The sequence below is a fragment of the Drosophila nasuta genome, chromosome 4 (genome assembly GCF_023558535.2).
Source record: "Drosophila nasuta strain 15112-1781.00 chromosome 4, ASM2355853v1, whole genome shotgun sequence".
In the NCBI taxonomy this organism is placed as follows: domain Eukaryota; kingdom Metazoa; phylum Arthropoda; class Insecta; order Diptera; family Drosophilidae; genus Drosophila; species Drosophila nasuta.
Genome location: NC_083458.1, coordinates 1971551 through 1993587, shown reverse-complemented (window position 1 = coordinate 1993587; position 22037 = coordinate 1971551). Strand labels below are relative to the sequence as shown.

Below are 22037 nucleotides of genomic sequence, written 5' to 3'. Positions count from 1 at the left end.
AAAACCAACCAAATTAATGTCAATACAATATTGACAGATGTCGATTTGAATAAAATGTCCGATCTGGAAGAGAAAAAACGATTATAAGCCTCTTCAGCCATTTGATGCCATGAATGTACTCGATCCATATTCAACAAGAAAAGTTGCAGATACACATACAGCTACAAGTGTTTTGGGTGGCCTTTCCAAAGGCATCAAAGGTGGATTGGACGGAGTAATTAGCGGTGTTAGTTCAACAGTGGATTCAACGAAACTAAATACGTTTAACAATAATAGCAAGAAAAGTTTTGGTTTCAACTTAGCCTCAAAACTTGTGCCGAGTGTTAGTGGATTACTTTCCAGCTCGAACAGACAGAACGAGGAAGAAAAATTATCTTCAACTACATATAATACTTCAATATCGTTAGCAGACAATTCGGTCGAAATACTTAATTCAAAGCAAATGTATACAGCATCGCTTCTTGACAAATCCGACTTAAGCCGCAACAACAATGGGACTGCTATTTTGGGAATTGTAAGAAGCAACATCAATTCCAATACAGACTTTGACATCAACCGCACGGATGAACTTATTTTCTCCTCGACTGATTTAATAAACTCAGATAATTTGGAAATGCAAGTTCTTGATAATGATTATGCCAATTATGATATTTTAGAATATCAAACAACAAGAAACAATGATAATGGAGAGAACGATTGCTTGCAACAGAATGATTTTTTTAAGTCAACACCAACAAATATTATTAGTATTGGCTTGAATGATGTAATTACTTTAAATAAAAATCAAGAAACAGTAACGGTAACTAAAACAACAAATGAAATTAACAAGAAAAGTGGATCTAACAATACTAGTGGTGGAGGAGTGTTTGGAAGCCTTTTTGGTAAAGCGGCAGCAGCTGTTCAATCCGCTACTCAGGCGGTCAATCAGAGTGCTTCCTCCGTGGCTTCAGCTGTAGCTCAAAAGACATCAAATACGTTAGCAAATAGCAAATCCATTCCAGTGGCAAGTGTATCAACAATATTGTATTCGAATAATACAACCGCTACTATAGCTTCAAGCTCGAACACTACTTCCTCAATAATTGATGAATGTGAATATCATGAGTATAATAAAATGTTGCTAAAGGAAGAAACATCGTCCAATCAATATTCGAATACTGGTGATGATTACACGAATAGTAATACTCCGGGTATACTCGGATATAATATGTCAATGCCAATGACAATGGCTCCGCCAGTGGTCTCTAAAAATGACAATATTCACTATTCAGATGAAAATAATCAGCAAAATGGTGTTGTAGCACCAGCAGGCCAAAAAATATTACCTACGGTGCCGTCAGTGGGATCCACTGGCAAAAAACTGCCCACCCTTAATGGTAAATCAGGACTATTGATTAAACAACAGCCAACTGAAATTTTTGATGATGAATCCGAAGACGACGATATCATTAATGATTTTATGCTAGCCAATCGACAATCTGAGATGAACCATAAGGAAAAATATTGCATGATCGATAGTGAGCAGGATGATTACTTTTTTGGATTCTCAGCTGACGACACCGTCTAGTCGAAGAGCAACCGATTATTATGATAATGTCAACACAAGTTATAATTATCGAGAAGACTTCTTTAACGAAGAGGATGAATATAAGTATCTTGAACATCAAAGGCTGTTAAAGCAAGAGCAATTTCATCAGCATCAAGAACAACAGGAGCTGCAACAAACAAAAAACCAAAAACAGTCATTAGATTACATAGACAATCATCAACCAGACGAAGATGAGAACGATAACGATAACGATGACTTCTTGGACGAAAACTATCCGAGTGATGAAGACTGCGGAAATTATTTAGATGAGACCTCCAGCGGCAGTGTTGGTGGTATTATAGGTGCACGAAAGTTCATTCATGGTAATAACAATCATTCTATATCAACGACTAACGCCAGTATCAGTACTGCCGAGCCAACTGCTTTAGGGTGTATTCACACCATTACCGCGGTTACAAACATTCCTCCGCAATTGCTAACACCATCTCATCATCAAATCAAAAAGCAGGACAGTATTGTTATTGAAGAAGATAATTCTTTACTGATGGATTTAGTTGACGACCGTCAAGTGACCTCAAACGCATCTCATGATTATAATCACGACGTGGATATCGACGACGATGATAAATTAGCTGATCTGATGCCGACAAGAACCAAGTCGCAAAACAAAAAGATTCTCATGCGGGGCGAAACTGAAGAAGTCGTCAGCGGTCACATGCAAATACTGCGAAAACCAGAAATATCGGCAAAACAAAGATGGCACTGGGCTTACAACAAAATTATTATGCAGTTAAATGTGAGTACCATTTTAATTAAGTTTGATTTTATCTACATAAGTATTTACATTTACTAAGCATCCTTCGCTTGCAAAACCATTGAAGCCGCAACTTTATCAAATATATGTATGAATAATTTTCTTTATGATATCTGGTGAGTGATATCATGTGTTGCCTATAGGCAACAGTAATACATCGAAAGTTCCTATACCTACTGAGATTGTGAAGTCAACGTCAATTATTAATGCTTCACCACAATCAAATCAAATCTACCTTGGATTATACGCGAAAATTTGAATTTTCAGAGCTTCCGCCCATTCTTGACATTTAAATAGCGGCGATGAAATCGTTATTTTTCAAGCCAATATTGTAATATCAATCTCCTATTATTGGCGTACAAAGTTCCTTTGGTTCCATCAATGATACAAATATTTGTTTCAAAGTTTGCTCCTCAAATTGCATCATGATATAAAGGCCTTAATTTTGGCCAAAGTTAACTTTACTATTCGAAACTTTTTGATCGTCTACTTCTTGGCCTGAGAGTACAAACCCAAAGTTAACAATCGGTCGCTGCTTAGCCTGCACTTAATAATCACCTCAATCGACTACACCTTTTTCTTCAGAAAAACCCAATTCCTTCGCATTTAGTAATTTATCAAGATGAACTGTTATATTGAGTATAATGCTTTTAATTTACCTTCCTCCCCTTGCTTAACCGCTGTACCAAGATGAGAATTTTGATTGTGCCGAAAACCAATATATTTTGCAAGCTCCACAAATTTTAGAGTCACAGTTTTTGGCAACCTTTATGACTCTAAAAACCTATGACCCTATTAAATAAATGCAAATATTAAAAAACAACATAAAAACATGTAAGTCGGGCAAATTTGACTGTGAGATACCCGCTTCTTGTTTTGGATAAAAGCAAAATAGTGCGATATTAATTTTGAAATATACCAAATTAATATGCCGCAAAATACTAAACATTTTCCAAGACTATTTTAAGTATATTTATATAGTACATTACTTCAATCAAAATATACCAAAAATAAGTTCAAAATATAACAGATGGCCATCCAAAGCAACTAAGGCCCCTAGTTTTTCCAAACAAAAACAAGTAAGAAAGCTAAAGTCAAGTGTGCTCGACTGTGAGATACCCGCTACCCATTTTAAAATCAAAATATTGCGGTAATATTCTCAAAAATATTAAAAAATAGTAAAAACATGTAAAATTGTATATTTTGGTATATTTATTTAATACTACATTCAAAATATACCATAGAGTGCAAAATATACCAGATTGTCAGCCAAAGCATATAAGGCCCTTAGTAAGTGTGCGTTATTGCCCATACAAAAAAGTATTTCTTTAATAACTTAGACAATTTTTATCTGATCGCAATCAAATTTTCAGGAATGACAGTTACTATATTTATTATTGTAATACGCGAGTTTAGCCTTAAAATTACGATTGTTACTCGATTTTTGTCGATTTGCGAGGTCGGAAGTGGGCGTTCATCTGCGTTTAAACATAATAAATGCTATCGAAAAATTATAGTTCTATATCTTATAATCTCTGAGATGCAGTGTTTCGTACGGGCAGACGGATAGGGTCGTAAATGCCTTCTTCTACCTGTTACATACATTTCCTGCCGTCTGTAAATTGGAACCCACCGTCAGAGGTTGCGTAGAATCCGCAAATTTAGGGTTTTACTCTGTGCGAAAGATTAATAGCAATCGCTTACCGCAGTAACTTTCTCTAATTTTGGACAGTTTTAATAAGAAGCCACACTTTAAACACTATTTACACTGAATTGCATTATTGAAATTTCCGTTAAGTAGAACCTTCGTCCGCATCATTCTATAAGCGGCTGTGTGTAAGAGAGGTTCGGCTAATGGAACCGCATTATTGATCAATGATGATTTTGCCAAATAAAAGTGCTATATAGATGATTTTTCCACTTGCCATAAAATTATTTCAAATTGCTTAGCAACTCTTTAAAAACACAATGAAAGGACGCGTGCGAAAATGTTTAAATAAAATCGCCAATACCATCAATTTGGCCGCTTTGTATAGAAATATGATCATTGTATACTACATATTAAGATGTAAAACGGAAATAACTAATCATAATAAATAAACTATTATATATGTATATATTCTTATACTTTTTGAATACATTAAGTGGCGCAAAATTTATTGAATTGCTAATATTCGGTTGATTTGTTTCTATTGCCTTTGGTATTCTTCTTTTTCCTGCCTTTTTGCGTGAATCAGTTTTGATGTAAATACTTGCATCATAAAACTGCATCATTGAAGCAAATGCACTTGGTCTAAATAGAGAATAAAAATTACATTAGTTATTTAAATATCAATCATATCCATCTTATAAATATCAATTTCAAATTAATAAAACACTGAATCGAATTTCAAATTAATTCAATTCGCCTCGCGACATCCCCTACTCAGTGAAGCAACCGTTTCTTACACGTCCAAAACAGCCAGCTTAGAGTCGGGACACACCATGTTGGCACTTATTACTAACTCCTGAACTACATACGATTTTTTTTTTTTTTGTTTGGACTAAAGGTGGGCACGCGCCAGGCTTTTTTTCGTGGTCCGCGGGCTTACACATGCCCGGAGAGGGCCCGGGCCTTAAAATTAAGATTCGTGCGGGCCCGTGCCTTAGGCTGATGTCAGAGTGCGAGCGAGAAGCGATGCGATAATATTGGGCGAGAACGAGCGATAAACCACTTCAACTTTTTTTATATGCAATCACTCGAAAGATGGCAGAGTGAGAGCGAAGCGAGTTCAAGCGAGAGAGCAGTTTGCAACCTGCTTAATCGCTTCAACTCTCTCAGAGAGAGGTTTTCACAAACTTTTGGTCATCGTTTTGCTATCGGAACGTTTCATTTTGGCAACAACAACGCGAAAAAATGCCTTTCGTATGTCCAATTTCCTGCGTGAGTAGAACTCACATAAGGATATTTTTATCGTGCATAGTTGATTTATGCTTCCCCTGAATGAAATATATTTGCCTTTTGTCTTTTTTGCAAAGAAAGATTTGAAACTTTCTTTAAAAAAAAATCAGTTGAACGGCAATCAGCAGTTTCCCACAATAAAAGGGGATGGCCACCTTTTTAATGGATTTCATTCCGGTGATTTCAACATTTTTTTTTTATAAAATTTTAGCACTTATGTAAATAAATTAATTTTTATAAAACATATTTTACCCACCTTTAACAAATTTAATGCCATCCGTTTCATTATACAAGTATTTTAAACATGCTTTTTTATTCCACCAAAAGTATGGCAGCTTAGGCAAGAACTCATGGTGTTGGACTTATCGGAAAAAATTGTTGTTGCCGCCCGCAAAATTTTATTTGCAAATTTGAGGTGATGTCAGAAATTACTCGTTTTAAAAATAATTACAAGCCTAATTGATCTTCTGGCGGTCTCTTAAGAACGGCAATAAACCAATGAGTCCATTTTTTTTCCTTTTGCAAATAAGATCCGATTTAATATAGAAAAATACATTCACTTTTCATTTCGGCAAGACTAAATTTCTTGCCTGATTATTCCCAAAATATACGAAAACAACATACCCCAAAATACTAAAAAGAATATGCCAAGTGGTATATTTGGTGAATTGATATGGTACTACATTCAAGACACTAGAGAATACAAAATATGCCAGATTGTCAGCCAAAGCAACTAAGACCCTATACAAAAGTATTTCTTTAGTAACTTTGACAATTTTTATCTGATCGCAACCAAATTTTCAGGAATCACAAAGACTATAGTTATTAATGTATATACTAAGATAGGTAGCGGGTATCTTACAGTCGAGCTCACTCTACTGTAGATTTCTGACTTGTTACTTGTTTTACTCCAATCAATAACCTTCTGTAGAAAACGCATTCCCCGAACTGTGTTGTAGTCAATGAAAATCAATGTAGTTGGTCTACATATGTAGATCATCGAAAACTACTGCTCAAATCTGTCACACTTTTTTAAGCTGGCGTTGAAAATTTCTAAATATACATAGATTAAAAGTGGACTCAGCGTATAAGTGAATGTCTATTACAGTCAATTTTTTTGTTAGTTGTTTAATTGTTGCGCTTTTATGAGTATGTACAAACATATGTATGTATATCAATTAATTAGTATTCCTTGGTAAACTGATAAGCTGACACACTTATATAGATATTGTCGTTAAGCTCCCTTATATACACAGAAAAAAAACTTCTTTAGGGTCAACATCACTGTAACCCTTGTTATTGCGATTTTTTTCAACGAGAAAAAATAAGTGCAAATAAAGGAATTTTTGATATGTTGTGAAACATGCATATGTATATTTAAAGGTAAAAAGAATGGCGGCGATATGGCCCCCACACTGAAAGGTGTTTCGCTGGAAGACCTCCGCGGCACGCAGCACATATGGTGTAAATTTGTACAGATGTTTGAAATTCAAAAACCGTATTTCGAGTGAAATGCGTTCAAAGTTTTGAAATTGCGAGACAAAAAAATTTTGTTTAATGTATTCTAGGTTAGTTAAACTATCAACAACATTTTAAATAATTAATTAAAATATATTATTCTTTTAATTTTATATTTACTTGAGCTCAATAAATAATATTTTAAAATATTACTTACCATTTTCAAATACCCGTTTGCCTAAATCGAAATTATTATCAAAGCATGCACAATAATTTTATATGTACAAGTTTCTATAGCATTGAAAATTTACTTGATCAAAGATGTTTAAATTAGATATTGAATTCAAATTTTTCTCTGTGTATGCACATAAATTGATATGCATAAATTTTGTATACCTGGTACCTATAGAGTATGAGGGTATTATAATTATTTGACTGCACGAAATGTATGTAACATGCAGAAGGAGTCATCTCCGACCCCATATAGTATATGTATTATTGATTAGTGTCAACAGCCAAAACAATATAGCCATGTCCGTATGAACACATAGATCTCTCATTTTTGCACTTGTTATGTTTACATGCAGAGCAACTCTATTGACACGTCCACCTCCGCCCACGGAAATGGAACTAAAAATCCTGTAATTTTTAAGCGATTTACAATAATAACTAGAGTATTAATGATTCCTGAAAATTTGGATATTTTATTTGCATCCAAATAATAATTGTAGAAGTTATTTAAAGTTTTGTATGAACAAAAACTCCTTATGCAATCGAGTCTTAGCTGCTTTGGTTGACGATCTGATATATGTATTTTGTACGTGATAGTATATTTTGAATGTAGTACTATTGTATATCAAGATACCAAATATATCTTTTGATATGTTTTAGAATTTTTAGGTATATTAATTTGATATATTTCAAGAAAAATACTGCATTGTTTTGCGGGTATCTCATAGTTGAGCACTTCGACTAAAGCTTCTTTTACTTGTTTTTCATTTATATCTTCAAAGCACAAGTCTTCCACATTCAGCGACCACAACAGTCGGTTATTGGTTGTAGTGCTACAAACTTGATCATCACACAAATTGGTAAAATGATAGAACTTGGCAATCTAAAGCTAAATTCTAAAATACCAATCATATTGGCTTCTCCTCCAACTGTAGCAGAACGCACTCGTAAGCTGAGCTGCCTTCTCAAGCACCACTGTGGAAGTATTGTTTGTTGTGTATGTTTAATATTGAAACTTACATCTATAGAATATATATCAACAAATTGTAAATATCAATTGCCATTTTATAAGATTTTTGCAAGTCTTTGCTTTCTTTATATTCCCGACACTAATAATAAAAAGAGTATTGCAACTTCCTACGAAAAGAAAACATATAAGGAAGTTGAAATTCTAGAGTCTGCATCAATTATCTAATAAGCTAAACCATGTCCGTTTATTATATGAACACCTTTCAAGAGAGAATAGAAATTGAAAAACAATATTTTAATTTAACACTTGTTTTTTTTGCAGGCATATCATGTTTGTATTAGATTTTGCCCTTATTTTAATACCCGCTACCCATAGGGTAGAAGGGTATTATAACTTTGTGCCGGCAGGCAATGTATGTAACATGTAACATGTCGGAGGCATCTCTGACCCTATAAAGTATATATATTCTTCATCAGCATCAACAGCCGAGACGATCTAGCCATGTCCGTCTGTCCGTATGAAACACTGGATCTCAGAGACCAGGGACTTAGAGATAAGAGATAGAGCTATAATTTTTCGACAGCATTTGTAATGTTTGCACGCAAATCAAGTTTGTTTCAAATTTTTGCCACGCCCACTTCCGGCCCTGCAAATAAAAACAAGTAAGAAAGCTACAGTCGAGTGTGCTCGACTGTGAGATACCCGCTACCCATTTTGAATAAAAGCAATATATTTTGCGGTATTATTCTCAAAACATACCAATTATACTACAAAAATACTAAAAATACATTTTAGGGTATTATTTTGAAAAATATACCAAATATACTAAAAATACTTAAAATATACCAAATGGCATATTTGGTATATCGATATAGTACCGCATTCAAAATATACCATAGACGGCAAAATATACCAGATTGTCGGCCAAAGCAAATTAGACCCCTAGTAAGTAGGCGTTTTTGCCCATACAAAAATATTTATTTAATAACTTCGACAATTTTTATCTAATTGCAACCAAATTTTCAGGAATCATAAATACTATAGTTATTATTGTATATAATTGTATAAGAAAGCTACAGTCGAGTGTGCTCGCTGTGAGATACCCGCTACCAATTTTGAATAAAAGCAAAATATTTCGGTAATAATCTTAAAATATTAAATAAAAAATATGCATGTATTCTCGATGGGATTTAAAACTCGAGCACCACCGACCGGGTGGTTAAAAAAAAAAAAGTTTGTACCCCGAGTGGGCTCGAACACGAGCACCACAACATGATCGGCTTGCACTCTACCACCAGAGCTATCGCATTGCTTATGGACCTTTTATGCATACAGATACTAGTATAGGTGAGCATGTATATACGTATACGCATACATACAACACATACATAGAAATTTTCAGGAATCACAAATATTATTGTTATTATTGTATATGTATATACCAAAATTCTAGCTTTAATATTACTCTTGTAATTATTGATGTGCGGGGGCGGAAGTGGGCGTGGCAACAATTTGAAACAAACTTGATCTGCGTGCAAACATCACAAATGCTGTCGAAAATTATCGAATTATAGATCTATCTCTTATAATCTCTGACATCTATGTATGTGTTCATACGGACAGACGGACAGACACACAGACGGACAAACGGACATGGCTAGATCGTCTCGGCTATTGACGCTGATCAAGAATATATACTTTATAGGGTCGGAGATGCCTCCTTCTACCTGTTACATACATTTCCTGCCGGCACAAAGTTATAATACCCTTCTACCCTATGGGTAGCGGGTTTAAAAACAAATATGAAAGTTACAGTCGAGTTTGCTCGAATGTGTGATAGCAAACAGGCATCTCCGACCCTATAAAGTATACATAATCATCTTCTGATCTTCTTTGATCTCAGAGACTATAAGAGATAAAGAATGTATTTTTTTCGATAGAACTCGTTTGAACGCAGAAAAATTTTGTTTAAAATTTTTGACACGCCCAAATCCGTCTCCGCAAATTTACAAAACTCGAATAACAAACATAGTTTTATAGTTATACAATAATAATTTTAGTCTTTGCGATTCCTGAAAATTTGGTTGCGATTAGATACAAAGTGTCGAAGTTATTAAAAAACTACTTTTGTATGGGGAAAAACTCCTACTTTTTAGGGGTCTTAATTGCTTTGGTTAACAATCCGGAATATAAATATACCGAATAATCCATTTGGTGTGTTTTCAGTATTTTTGAGGTATAATATTTTAGTATATGTTAATAATAATGGTGCGCTGTTTTGATTTTATTCAAAATGGGTAGCGGGTATCTCACAGTCGAGCAAACTTGACTGTAGCTGTCTGTCTTATTTATTTTTATTTGGACTATCCTTAGGCCACTGCTTGGTTCAAGGTTGCTCCTGTTTGTAGTTACCGACGCTTCGTGTATTTCATATCGGCGTCTGTTATTGTCCACAAAACATTTGCAAATTTAGAGAGCCATTTACTGAAATGTGTGACGATCGGATAAGGTTGCAGACTGCGTGCATACCATGCCCACTAAACTCTTCTGCTTGGTGGCAGCCTTGTGAATATTAGGGTCGGGCTGCTTAAATAGATTTCTCCATTTGGTAGCGATTGCATGATTACTCACGTGGCTAGCAATTTGCCAAGTGCCAAAACTTTGTGAATAGCTGCAGAATTCACACGCTTTTCAACTAAGTTCGTATGAGCTGTTAAGGTTGTCCATAACAGAACCGTATCTGATCTGCCTTCAAGTTTCTCGTGTGGATTAGCAATGAGTTTACTGTGTCTCAGAAATAGGTTTCCGTGAACGCGTGAACGAATATTCGCCAATCCTCCGACTTGCCTCCAAACTCGGCAATTTGCTTACACACTGACACGGAAAATCCGAAAACCATTGTAGATGATGTCGTGACAGAGGTCTCTCTTAAGCTGTGATATGGTGCAAATCCATGATGTCTCGAATTAACGGCGGTCATAAAACAAGATGGCGATGATACCCATAGCGCGCATAAATTAGGTAGCAACAGTTTACAAGCACTGGTTGATTTGCACGTTTAAGCATATGTAGGTTGATTGGCACTCATAAATGGTTTGATTCTGTACCACTTTGAGCGGCGCTTCCAGGTCAGCGGTCTTTTTCATAAAACTCGCAACCAGAGTCGCAACGGTTGTCTTTTCTGGGACAGCGTGCGAACTGCTGCCGATTGCAGCTTGTATGTTACAATCTTACTTATAGCCCTTAATATTAGTAAAATTCACAAATGTATTCAAAATGGTTAAGAATATCTCACAGTGGAGCATACTCGACTGTAGTTTTCTTACTTGATTTCTATTAAAATAATTGTAAATATTTACGCATTTTATACAAATTCTTCGTCGCAGAAGCAGCCGATAATACCGACAATATAGCAATTGTTGCATCTTTATGGCAACTCTACCTACCATACATATACGTTATCCGAATAGATACAAGCACGATTGAATTACACTCTTACTGTTAAGCGCTCCCGTCGTGGTATTAAAGTTTTAAAGGGGTAGCAACGAACATTCTTAGTTTCTCAAGAGGTTTATTCTCATTAGCTATGAATGAACGCAATGAAAATATATTTTTTTAAGCGCTTTTCCCATTTGAGCGCAATTGTGTTTGTTCCACACAATTCCATACAAAAAAAGTTTGTCAAAAATGTTTCCGACGTCATTTCATTCCCGGTTCCCAGTAGGGCGGAAACCGATCTACCCGGGTGCTTAAAATTACATAACTCTGCCAAGTATGCGTTTCCACCGCATTTTCACTACAAAAACAGGTAACAAAATTACCGTTACCCGCTACAACCGAAAAGTACTTCAATATATCGAAGACTATACTTGCTATTTCGGTATATGTACTTATACATTCAAAATATACCAAATATGCGAAAGTAAATGCTACTATCGAGTATGCTCGATATCATCTAATCATCGTTCTGAATAAAAGCAAATAAGTGGGGTAATCATTTAAATATACCAAAACAATTTACATACATACAAGAACTGAATACTGATCTAACAAGTGTTTAGTAAAATGTTGGCTCCATCTCTTTCGTATCTGATATCTAGGTAGAAATCTTGGTTGTTGATCAAGAATAGATGCCTCCTTCTGCCTTCAACCCTTTTGGTAGCGACAGATTAATTAAAACATTTCGACTTTTAAAAGATGTCAGTGTCACTTCAGTATTCCCGTTTAAGTGTTATAATAATGGTAGTAATTATTGTGTGTACCAATTACTACAAATAGATAAAAAATTAACTTACAATTTTTATACCCATAGGGTAGAAGGGTATTATAACTCTGTGCCGGCAGGAAATGTATGTAACAGGTAGAAGGAGGCATCTCCGACCCTATAAAGTATATATATTCATGATCAGCATCAGCAGCCGAGACGATCTATCCGTGTTCGTCTGTTCGTATGAAACACTGGATCTCAGAGACTATAAGAGATTAAGCTATAATTTTTTGTCGACAGCATTTTTTATGTTTGAACGCAAATCAAGTTTGTTTCAAATTTTTGCCACGCCCGCTTCCGCCCTGCAAAACAATAAAATCAAATAACAACCGTAATTTTAAAGCTATAGCTGCTAATTTTGGTGTATACGGTAATAACAAAAGTAATTATGATAAAATTTGGCTACGATCAGATAAAAATTGTGGAAGTTATTAAAGAAATACTTTTCTATGACCAAAAACGCCTACTTACTGGGGGTCTTAGTTGCTTTGGCTGACAATCTGGTATATTGTACCGACTATGGTATATTTTGAATGTGGTAGTATATCGATATACTAAATATACCATTTGGTACATACCGCAATATTTTGCTTTTATTCCAAATGGGTGGCTTTCTTTCATGTTTTCAATTTGCGTGGGCGGAAGTGGCAAACATACATACATATATTATTGATGTTACTGCTGGAATGTAATTAACTCAACTAAGAGAAAGTAAAATTTCATTTTGGATTGCTGCTCACAACAATTTTGTCTCTGCAATATTAAATATTCTGCAAGAAATCTATGAATGTAGACTTTTCGACAACACAACAAAATGTAATCGGCAGGGAAACTTAAAAAAATGTTATCGGTTAGCTCAATGCAAAAATAGGGATTCAAATAACTCTTAACATTTCTATATTTTGCAATTGCGTTATAAAAATGAGTTTAATTTTATACCTATTGCTATTTGTCGACGGCTGTTTTATCCTACATGTAGCAGGGAAAAACAGTTGCTATTTTGAACATCGCCCCCAAGATAAGATAAATAAATATATTTAAAAACTATGTATTTCTAATTCCACGATCAATTGTAACTAAACTGTGTAAACATTTTTAAGTGAATAAATAATTACTAATAATTGTATATACATATATACATACATATATTTATAGGAGTTAAGTATTTATTTACCACCCCAATATAACTTATGGCTCTTCAAGTTTGTCGAGCTTTTTAAAGAGGCAACTCCTGCGCAACAATATGCTTTTCGTTCTCTTTTATTCAGCATGCGCAGTAGAAACATATCAACTCAGTTTTATCTAACCACCATACTGTCCCAATTTCTGTTGTATACTAGAGCTTTCTATCCACTGAAGTTGTGCGTTTCTCCTCTGTTCTCATATATTGCAAACTCAAAGTTCTGAGCGAACCTCCTTAGCGCACATGTATTTATGTGCGTGTATATATACCCATACATGTTGCTTATACAAAGCCAATTTTAAGAGAACAAAAATAAGGCGCATATACAATTGGGACATGAACTATCAAAAGTAGTATACTTCTAAACGTTTGTCAATTCACATCAAAATAGCTTCTGTTCTTCCAAAAAAAATAATTGTTTAATAAATAACAGAAATTAAATTTTTTAATTCTAAAATTTCTGATAATAGATACAATTCAAAATTTTAATTCGTTTAATTATTTTCCACCCATATTTGAATACTCCCTATATATATGCATATGCTAAATTATTTTGTGCTTTTATTTATTAAATGAGTATACATTTTTCAAGTTGATTTATATTTGAAACGGGGTTTATGAATTCAAGTTTTTAGTGAATATGTTATATGGAAATGTTTAATGGAAGCTGTATATAAGACGATTAGTTCAAAATTTACTTAACGTGTGTGATCTCGTTTGGCAGACAGTATGTATAAAATTTATCATAGCCTTAGAAATTAATTTGTTAATTTGAAATACATTTAGATCAAAAACCATCTAATGAAACGAAGACTCTTGTCTGCGTAATCGGAGTCTGCAATCAACACCATGAAACTAATTTAAACCACTTTCTTTGGGGTCAACATGTACATGAAAAGATGAATACCACGCAAAATTGATACTAGAACAAGGTTATACAATTCGAAAACAAGATAACAGTAACACAAATTCAAGTAACGCGATGCCTTTGGTTTCGAATCTAACCACAAACGAAGTCGATAACAAATTTATCGAACAACAATCTCGCCATCATCAAACACAAAATCAGCAGCAGTCTTACAGTGCTGCTGTCAATGCGCTTGAAAGCCAGCTTAAAATTAAACAACAACTAAAGGAACAGCTTCAACAGGAGCACCAACTTCATGAGGCATTACAAAATCAAGAACATCAGTTTCCCCTGCCGTTGTTAGATGTTGCTTTGAATTCTACATCGGGTTTAAACCTCTCAATGTCGTACAGCCAACACAAAGGCACAAATAAATCGCAATTAAATCTGGCTAGTGATTCCTTAACTATGTCAGTAACGGAGTCAAAACATGCTTATAATGGTAGCATGTCATCCATTCGAAGCGAACAACATCTGTGCCAATTGTATAACGCACAAAAGCACTCGGACTATATCATATCCGACTATATGGATAAGATAGCAACACGCATTAGTCTGCTGGAGACGGAATTGAAATTTGCTTGGCGTGCTCTAGATTTATTGTCTAATGAGTACGGTAAAATATGGACAAGGTTAGAAAAATTGGAAAATATTTCGGCGGAGCAACAGTCGGTTGTGGGCAATCTTATGGGATTGGTCGCGGGGGCAAATCAAAGCCAACATAAAACAGACTTGAGTTTGGATATAGATGGCGTTGCTTCGCTGGATAAATTTTTATCAATGAATAATCTTCCAATGGAATCAAATATAAATGCCAGCATTGGTATTGAGCGTTTGGAATTATTAAAAGTTAATCAACAGAATACCGAAAACGAATTAAACTCCTTGAATGAGTTAAATATGGAAGTTACCAGCGATAAATATGTTGTTAATAACTATGCAGACGAGTTATTTTCGGATACTGCTACTGAATATGATCTCGATGGCAGACATCGCATTGGCGACAACGATAACGATGAATTCTTTCATTTATTTGAAAACCAAGTGCAAAGTCCACAAGAGATTAGCATCAACGGTTGTCAGGAACTTGACATAGATCCATGGATGTCATATTCATTTCCAAGTCCAGTTGGTTTAGTACAAGGAAATACAACAGAACAAGCGCAATTATACTCAAACAACTCTAGTGTTATGATGTATGAGCAGCAGCAAAAAATGGCAAATAATGCCCGTGTGGAGCTTTTAAAGAAATTCCTTAACGGACAGCGGGTTCTTGAGCAGGTTGAATCCGTAACTCCTTCAGCTTCTGCTTCTCAAGCCAGCTTAGATAACCTGAGCAATTTACCGGAACCGGAATTGGATCATTCCCATATTGTGTCTAATGATACAAAAGATTCAACTAATATTAATGAACTAGATGAACTCATTGAAGAGGTTAAGTTTTTTCGATTAACAGCAGTTAAAGCTGGTCAAGGTGGGAATGAAGTAGTGCCAATTGAAGACACCGGTGGAACAACCATTAGTCAACTTTCCGAGTCAAAAATAATAGAACAGCGGAATAGTGAAATGACTGAAAACTTTTACAAAAATTTGAACGAAGAATATCGGGAAAACCATTTATCTTCGGAAATATCAAAAATGGAGCAACTTTTACAGACAACAAATATTCCGAGTGAACACCATTCTATGTCACCTTGTTTACGTGGAAATCGCCTAACATCTTCGCTAATGATGATCTATGAGGGCAATGAAGATGAAATGCTCCAAATAGGTAAAAACCGTTTACCAGACTTGACAACCTTCACCTCCACTATATCTACTACAATTACTAATTCTGTGCCGACTTCAGAGAGCAGCCCTTACAAAAGTAAAGAGCTACGAAAGGCTAGGAAAAAAAAACATTATAAAAATGAAATGGATATGATAAATAACTTGAAAACAGTTCTATCTCAAGCAACGATAGACTCATCAAATAAAACCACTACAATAGATAGAAATGTTGATTCTAATCATTTGCCCAATCTCAGGTCGTTACTTCAGGACGAAGATGCACTTGTATCAGAAAATCTCTATCCTCCAAAATTCTCCATATTATCTCGCGATGATGATGTATATCTTCATGATGCAAATATTGCAATATTAGATTACATCACTGACGTGATGATACGAGAGATAAATAAAATAAAAGATCTACAATCGTTATCTGGTGATCAGATTTTCAAACTGCGCCAGACCATTCGAGCAGAACAAATATTTTTTGAGAAGCTTAATCAAGTTGACAAGAATTTGACTCTTTTATTATTAAATCCAGTCACTATGGCAGAGGAGCTTCAACGCCTTCGAATTGTGGATATTGAGAAAAAAATTCGATCTGGTAATAAAGAAGTTTACTAAAAACATAGATACGCTGAAGAAACTCGTTGGTAATTCCTTTGAAACCTACAAAAAAAAATCAAAACATATTTCTGAACCAATTTCAGTTTCGGAAATTAAAGCATCAGATAAATGTCATTCATTGGAGTATCAAAATTTAAATCAATTATCTCAATCGACAAGTCCAAATGATTATAGTGCTCTTTTATTACGAAACAACTCTGATCTGGATGAACAACTGAAACTACTTGAAACTCAAGAGATTGAAATTAATTTCAAAAGAAATATACAGCAAGTAAAGTCGACCTATAATGAAACAAATGATGAAAATTTGGTGGATGTCACCACAAAAGATGAGTTGCTTAATAGACATAAGCATAACAAGTCTGTTAATTCCACCGATGCAACTTTAAGTTCAACAAACATTTATAATCAAGATGAATATATTCGCTCTTTAAAAAGAAGTTTGGGATCGCCACAACAGCATGCTATTCCTTCTACATCTTCAAAATCCAGAAAAGCACAAAATTTCAACTAGCCTGGATGATATGTTACTGGGACCAAATGGAACTAGCCCACCTCCTCCGGCTCCCACAGATATATTCGAGGATATTTTAAATATGACTAATGAAAATATTTCTATAAATCCATTCTTAGTTGAAATACAATCAGACGAGCAAAACCAGCAGCACCACAAGCCAATTCAAACAATAAACTACTCACCTCGACAAGCAAAATCAGATTCAGGATTATCGTCGATGAGCGGCTGGTCACCAAATTCCCCAGTAATAGGAGGAAATACACATAATGGAAACGTTTCACATAATAAATATAAAGATATCTCTGTAGAAATGATTCAGATGATGATAAACTTGCCAGTCATCAGTAAAAACAAATCGGCGTCAACCACCAAATTAATCACTAATGTAGCCAAAGATATCGATCCCGATAACATAGATGCTTATCAACAACGAGAACAGAAGGAGATTACTTTTGGTAATGACTACATATTTTCAGAAGAAAACCTTAATTATATTCATGAGCTTTCGAAAAATATACCCATTTGCTCGGTTTACGAAAATAAATCTATTTTTAATGCAAAACCAAATCTGAACAAATCCAGTTGCACAGTAGATGAAATGTTTGAAGGGGAACGCTACCGTCACCATCAAATCGGTCACTTTGCAAAATCAAAGGATGCTACTAATAAATCTCAAAATACAGCAGCAACCAAAAAAATAAGCACCATGTCTGAAACAAATCGGATACCAGATCTTTTGAGGAATGAAATGCAAAGTCAAAAGTTCAACGTATTAAACAAAATGGCAGAACCTTTTAAGGATTTTGAAAATTATTCAAGGGGAATTATAAGTCATCAGGAAAGCGATATCAAAAACGAACAAACACGTAAACCGAACTTAACAGATAGACTAGTTTACTACCCATCATCAGTTGGTATCGACGACAGTGACACCAATAATTTGGATTACCTTGACATCAAAGAATGTGATCGTTTTCAGAGTCAATCATGTTTAAAAACAATTAAAAGTCCTGATACACCATTAATAATTCAATCTCATTCGTTCGAGCTTGTAGACGAACTTGATTCTAAGGGCATTGAAATTGATCAAGGACAGAACATACAGTTATCCTCGATAAAATCACCTAAGGTATGGAACAAAATAAGTCATTTACTGCAGGATAATTTAAAATTAAAACGTTCAGTTAGATACAACCGCTCTCATTCACTGCCCGGTGATGATTCTACACATCGAGAGGCTGGAGAATCTCAAATTTATTGTGGTCCAGCTGCTCCAAATACATTAGATAATGAAACCTTACTAATAACAAATAACCGTAGCCGCAGCACTGGTAGACGTAGGAATACCCAGCTTTCAAAACGCATTCAGAAATTACCAATGCGCATTATTCAAAGAGCAACAAGTGCAATATCAACAAGTGATCAGAACATAGATCAATATACATATGGAGATTCACTTAGAGAAGATAACAAACAAAATAAAAAACGGACCTTGTCGATCAAAATAAACAGCCTCATGCGTAAGGCAAAAACATATAAGCGACACAGCCTCAGCCATTTAAATTCCGAGATAGAAATGGAATTAAATATTAATCAAGCTAAACAACAAAAAAATATTTCAGATAATGAACGCTCAATAAATAACTGTTATGTAGATTATAAGTATGATGAATTTCAGAATAAAAACAAAAGTTACGGCGAAACAACTCCACAACATTATTATCCTACGAATTCTGCAATTGCAGAATCAAATCTTTTTGCCATTGTGGGGGACTTAAAACGATCATCAAATACTGACTCGCAACTTCCAACTGATTCCGATACGATTGGAGAGCAAAACGATAATGAGAATATTCAGCAACCTGAAAATTTAGTAAATCTTAACGAAGTATATTCCATCAATAAAACAATATGTGAAGACCTAAAGACAAGTCGTCATTTGATGCAGAACACACCACCTTCATTTCGACCCGATGATGACAGTAAAAACTGTTCTGAATTAGTAATTACACAAACATTCGACCCGACTATAAAATGTGAAACGTCTACATCAATGCCATTGCCACAACCACCGCTTCTAGTGGCAATAACATTTATAGAGAAAACTTCAGCAACTACTACAACTTCAAACTCCACAATTGTGACAAAAAACAGCGCATCTCAACAACAACAATCGTTAGACATTCCAGGCAGTCTTGGAAATGGCTGTAGAGACGACGATGACAATCGTAGTCAACACTCTGGACGTACACTTTCGTCATCACGTCGCCAGAGCACTGAGGACAGTATTGACACAGATGACGAATATTTTTGTTATGAGCTGCGACAACTTGAGGAACTTGAGCGCACAACTGAGACTGAGGAATCTATAGTAGTTGCAAGCTCTGATGTGTATGACGATGACGGTGGACAGAGTTGTAAGGGGAGTGCCGTTGATAATGCTGTACTTTTTTTCACAAATTGATCAATTGGCGACTAGCAGCGTAGAATGCGATAACCTTTATTATCCTGAACGGCAAATCAGTTGTAATGCTTCTCCACAATTTGATACCGAGATGCCTGATGAAAGCGCTAAAGAAAAGATGTCACGGGTCTTGGCGGAGCTGAAGTGTGTAGTTAGATTGCATCCTGATGTTCAAACTAATGGTTCCACTGGAAAGAAGGAAAAGCAAAATTCACAGCGAGACAGCGATAGATTGACTAAAGTCAGTGATATGCATAGAGCTTGGCAGGATGCTAATAGTGACTTTCAGCTACCAGTAGCCTTGGATCAAAAATCGAATGTGTTATCTCAATCACCACTTCAGGCTCTAAATGATAAGGTCGTCATCAACAATGAACAGCTGAAAGGATTAAAAAAAAAAAGAAAGCATAAGAAAGGAAAGAAGAATTTTCAAGATCTGGACACGGAAACAAGTGCAGGGGATATATCATCTGATTCAAGCTCTTCATACTCATCACATCTAGAGAATATACAATCACACAACATCAGCTATAACAATGAATTCAAAAGTCAGGAGTGTTCATCTAGTGCCACCTCAGGACCCGATACGCCAGCAGATCTAAGTGATGATGGTGACGCGAATCAGGGGCTCAATAACGTAGCCTCTGATGTCGTGGATGTCGTATCAAACGTCATTCAAAACAATTTAAATGATTCCGCACCAATTACCAATGACAAGGTGCAATCTTCTGTTAAATTAAAAAGTGTCGATTCGAGCAATAATATTGAAAGTGTTCAAATGCCCATTAACGCTATCAATGGTGCAGGGTCAACTTTAGGCAGTAGTAAGTGGAAATTACTTAAAACCCTTAAAGAGCGTAAAATTGAAGACAAAAATATTCAGGATAAGATTAAAGAAGACGAGTTGGCCAAAGATAAGGAAAAGGTAATTTGCTTTACGCTTTAATTAAGTTTTATAATTCGAGATAAATGTGAATAATAATCGCTCTGCAGGATTTTTATATAAAAAAACAAACATAATACATACATACATAATAATAGCTTTTCGTTATTCAATTTTATACATATATATTCTATGATTAATACAAAATTAAAAGAAGCTAATGTGGTTACCGCTTAGGGCATCGAAACAAAAATATCAGGAAAGCGATTGAGTGATTTGCTGCAGAATAACATACTAATAAATGTTAATAAGCTTGATCCGCGATTTAAAACAAGAATGCTACAGTCGAGTGTACTCGACTGTGAGATATCCCCTACCCATTCTGAATAAAAGTAAAATATTCCGGTATTATTTTAAAAATACACCGAAAATACTACAAAAATACTTAAAATCTACCAAACGGTATATTTGTTATATCGATATAGTATCACATCCGCCCCGCAAATCAATAAAATCGAATAACAATCGTATATTAAAGAAAATTGCAAATTTTGGAATATACAATAATAACTATAGCAGTTGTTATTCCTGAAAATTTTGCGATCAGATATAAATTGTCGAAGTTATTAAAGAAATACTTTTGAATGGGCAAAAACGCCTACTTACTAGGGGTCTTAGTTGCTTTGGCCGACAATCTGGTATATTGTTCCGTCTATGGTATATTTTGAATGTGGTACTATATCGATATATCAAATATTCCGTTTGGAATATATATTGCAATATATTGCTTTTATTTAAAATGGGTAGCAGGTCCAGCACACTCGACTGTAGCTTTCTTACTTGTTGGTATAGTGATTCCTGAAAATTTGGTTGCGATCAGAAAAAAATTGTCGATGTTATACTTTTGTATGGGCAAAAACGCGCACACTCGACTGTAGCTTTCTTACTTGCAATTATTATATTCCTGCATTTCTTTTAACTGAATCGAAATCCTGGTTTTTTCAATTTCATATATGTATGTTAATTATGAATAAATAATTTATCTACATGCAGTTAAGCATATTATTTTGACTTACTTTAGAAAATTATTTTCAACTGCTAACACACTACTTTTCAGAATATTTTTAAGTACATGTATTGACCTATTACTGGTTTTGCCGAATGTAACAGATTGCTATTACATTTCACCTTTCTGTAACGTCACTGGAAAGTTTTAGGAATAGTCAATTGAAATGGTGTCAAATCATAAATGCTAGGCAAATTAATCTGAATTTATTTATCTTTCGTTTTTGAAAGGCGAAAGTCTATAAACACACATTTGTAGACTTTTATGACCAATGATTTTATTATTACTTCGGAATAGACACATTTTACGCTTTAAAACAAAAATATAAATATAAATAAAATTAGAATTATGCGTGTTACATAAAACTAAGATGATTAGACGAGCACGTCA

The 22037-nt window shown here is 34.8% G+C and overlaps 4 protein-coding genes across 4 annotated transcripts in view; all 4 read left to right on the top strand.

The window, feature by feature from the left end:
• Positions 1 to 21: 21 nt before the first annotated feature.
• LOC132794972 (protein unc-13 homolog B) overlaps positions 22 to 22037 on the top strand; it is a 74646-nt gene continuing 52630 nt past the window's right edge. The window contains 2 exon segments of the mRNA XM_060805329.1: positions 22 to 1534; positions 1536 to 2345. Coding sequence (XP_060661312.1) covers positions 110 to 1534; positions 1536 to 2345 — 2235 coding nt within the window. The 5' untranslated portion in view covers positions 22 to 109.
• On the top strand, positions 13915 to 16809 carry LOC132794975 (uncharacterized). The gene is made up of 2 exons (XM_060805337.1): positions 13915 to 14140; positions 14200 to 16809. The coding sequence occupies exon 2, from the start codon at positions 14396 to 14398 to the stop codon at positions 16712 to 16714; it is 2319 nt and encodes a 772-aa protein (XP_060661320.1). The 5' UTR covers positions 13915 to 14140; positions 14200 to 14395; the 3' UTR covers positions 16715 to 16809.
• On the top strand, positions 17076 to 19712 carry LOC132794974 (uncharacterized). Its single transcript, XM_060805336.1, has one exon. It carries the CDS (start codon positions 17179 to 17181, stop codon positions 19696 to 19698), a length of 2520 nt encoding a protein of 839 aa, XP_060661319.1. The 5' UTR covers positions 17076 to 17178; the 3' UTR covers positions 19699 to 19712.
• Positions 19790 to 20620, top strand: LOC132794976 (uncharacterized). The gene is made up of 2 exons (XM_060805338.1): positions 19790 to 20522; positions 20582 to 20620. The coding sequence occupies exons 1-2, from the start codon at positions 19790 to 19792 to the stop codon at positions 20584 to 20586; spliced, it is 738 nt and encodes a 245-aa protein (XP_060661321.1). The 3' UTR covers positions 20587 to 20620.

What these genes read in the sequence shown, in the direction of transcription:
- LOC132794975 (XM_060805337.1), top strand. Translation starts at nt 14,396, where the DNA reads ATGCCTTTGGTTTCGAATCTAACCACAAACGAAGTCGATAACAAATTT.
- LOC132794974 (XM_060805336.1), top strand. Translation starts at nt 17,179, where the DNA reads ATGCTATTCCTTCTACATCTTCAAAATCCAGAAAAGCACAAAATTTCA.
- LOC132794976 (XM_060805338.1), top strand. Translation starts at nt 19,790, where the DNA reads ATGCCTGATGAAAGCGCTAAAGAAAAGATGTCACGGGTCTTGGCGGAG.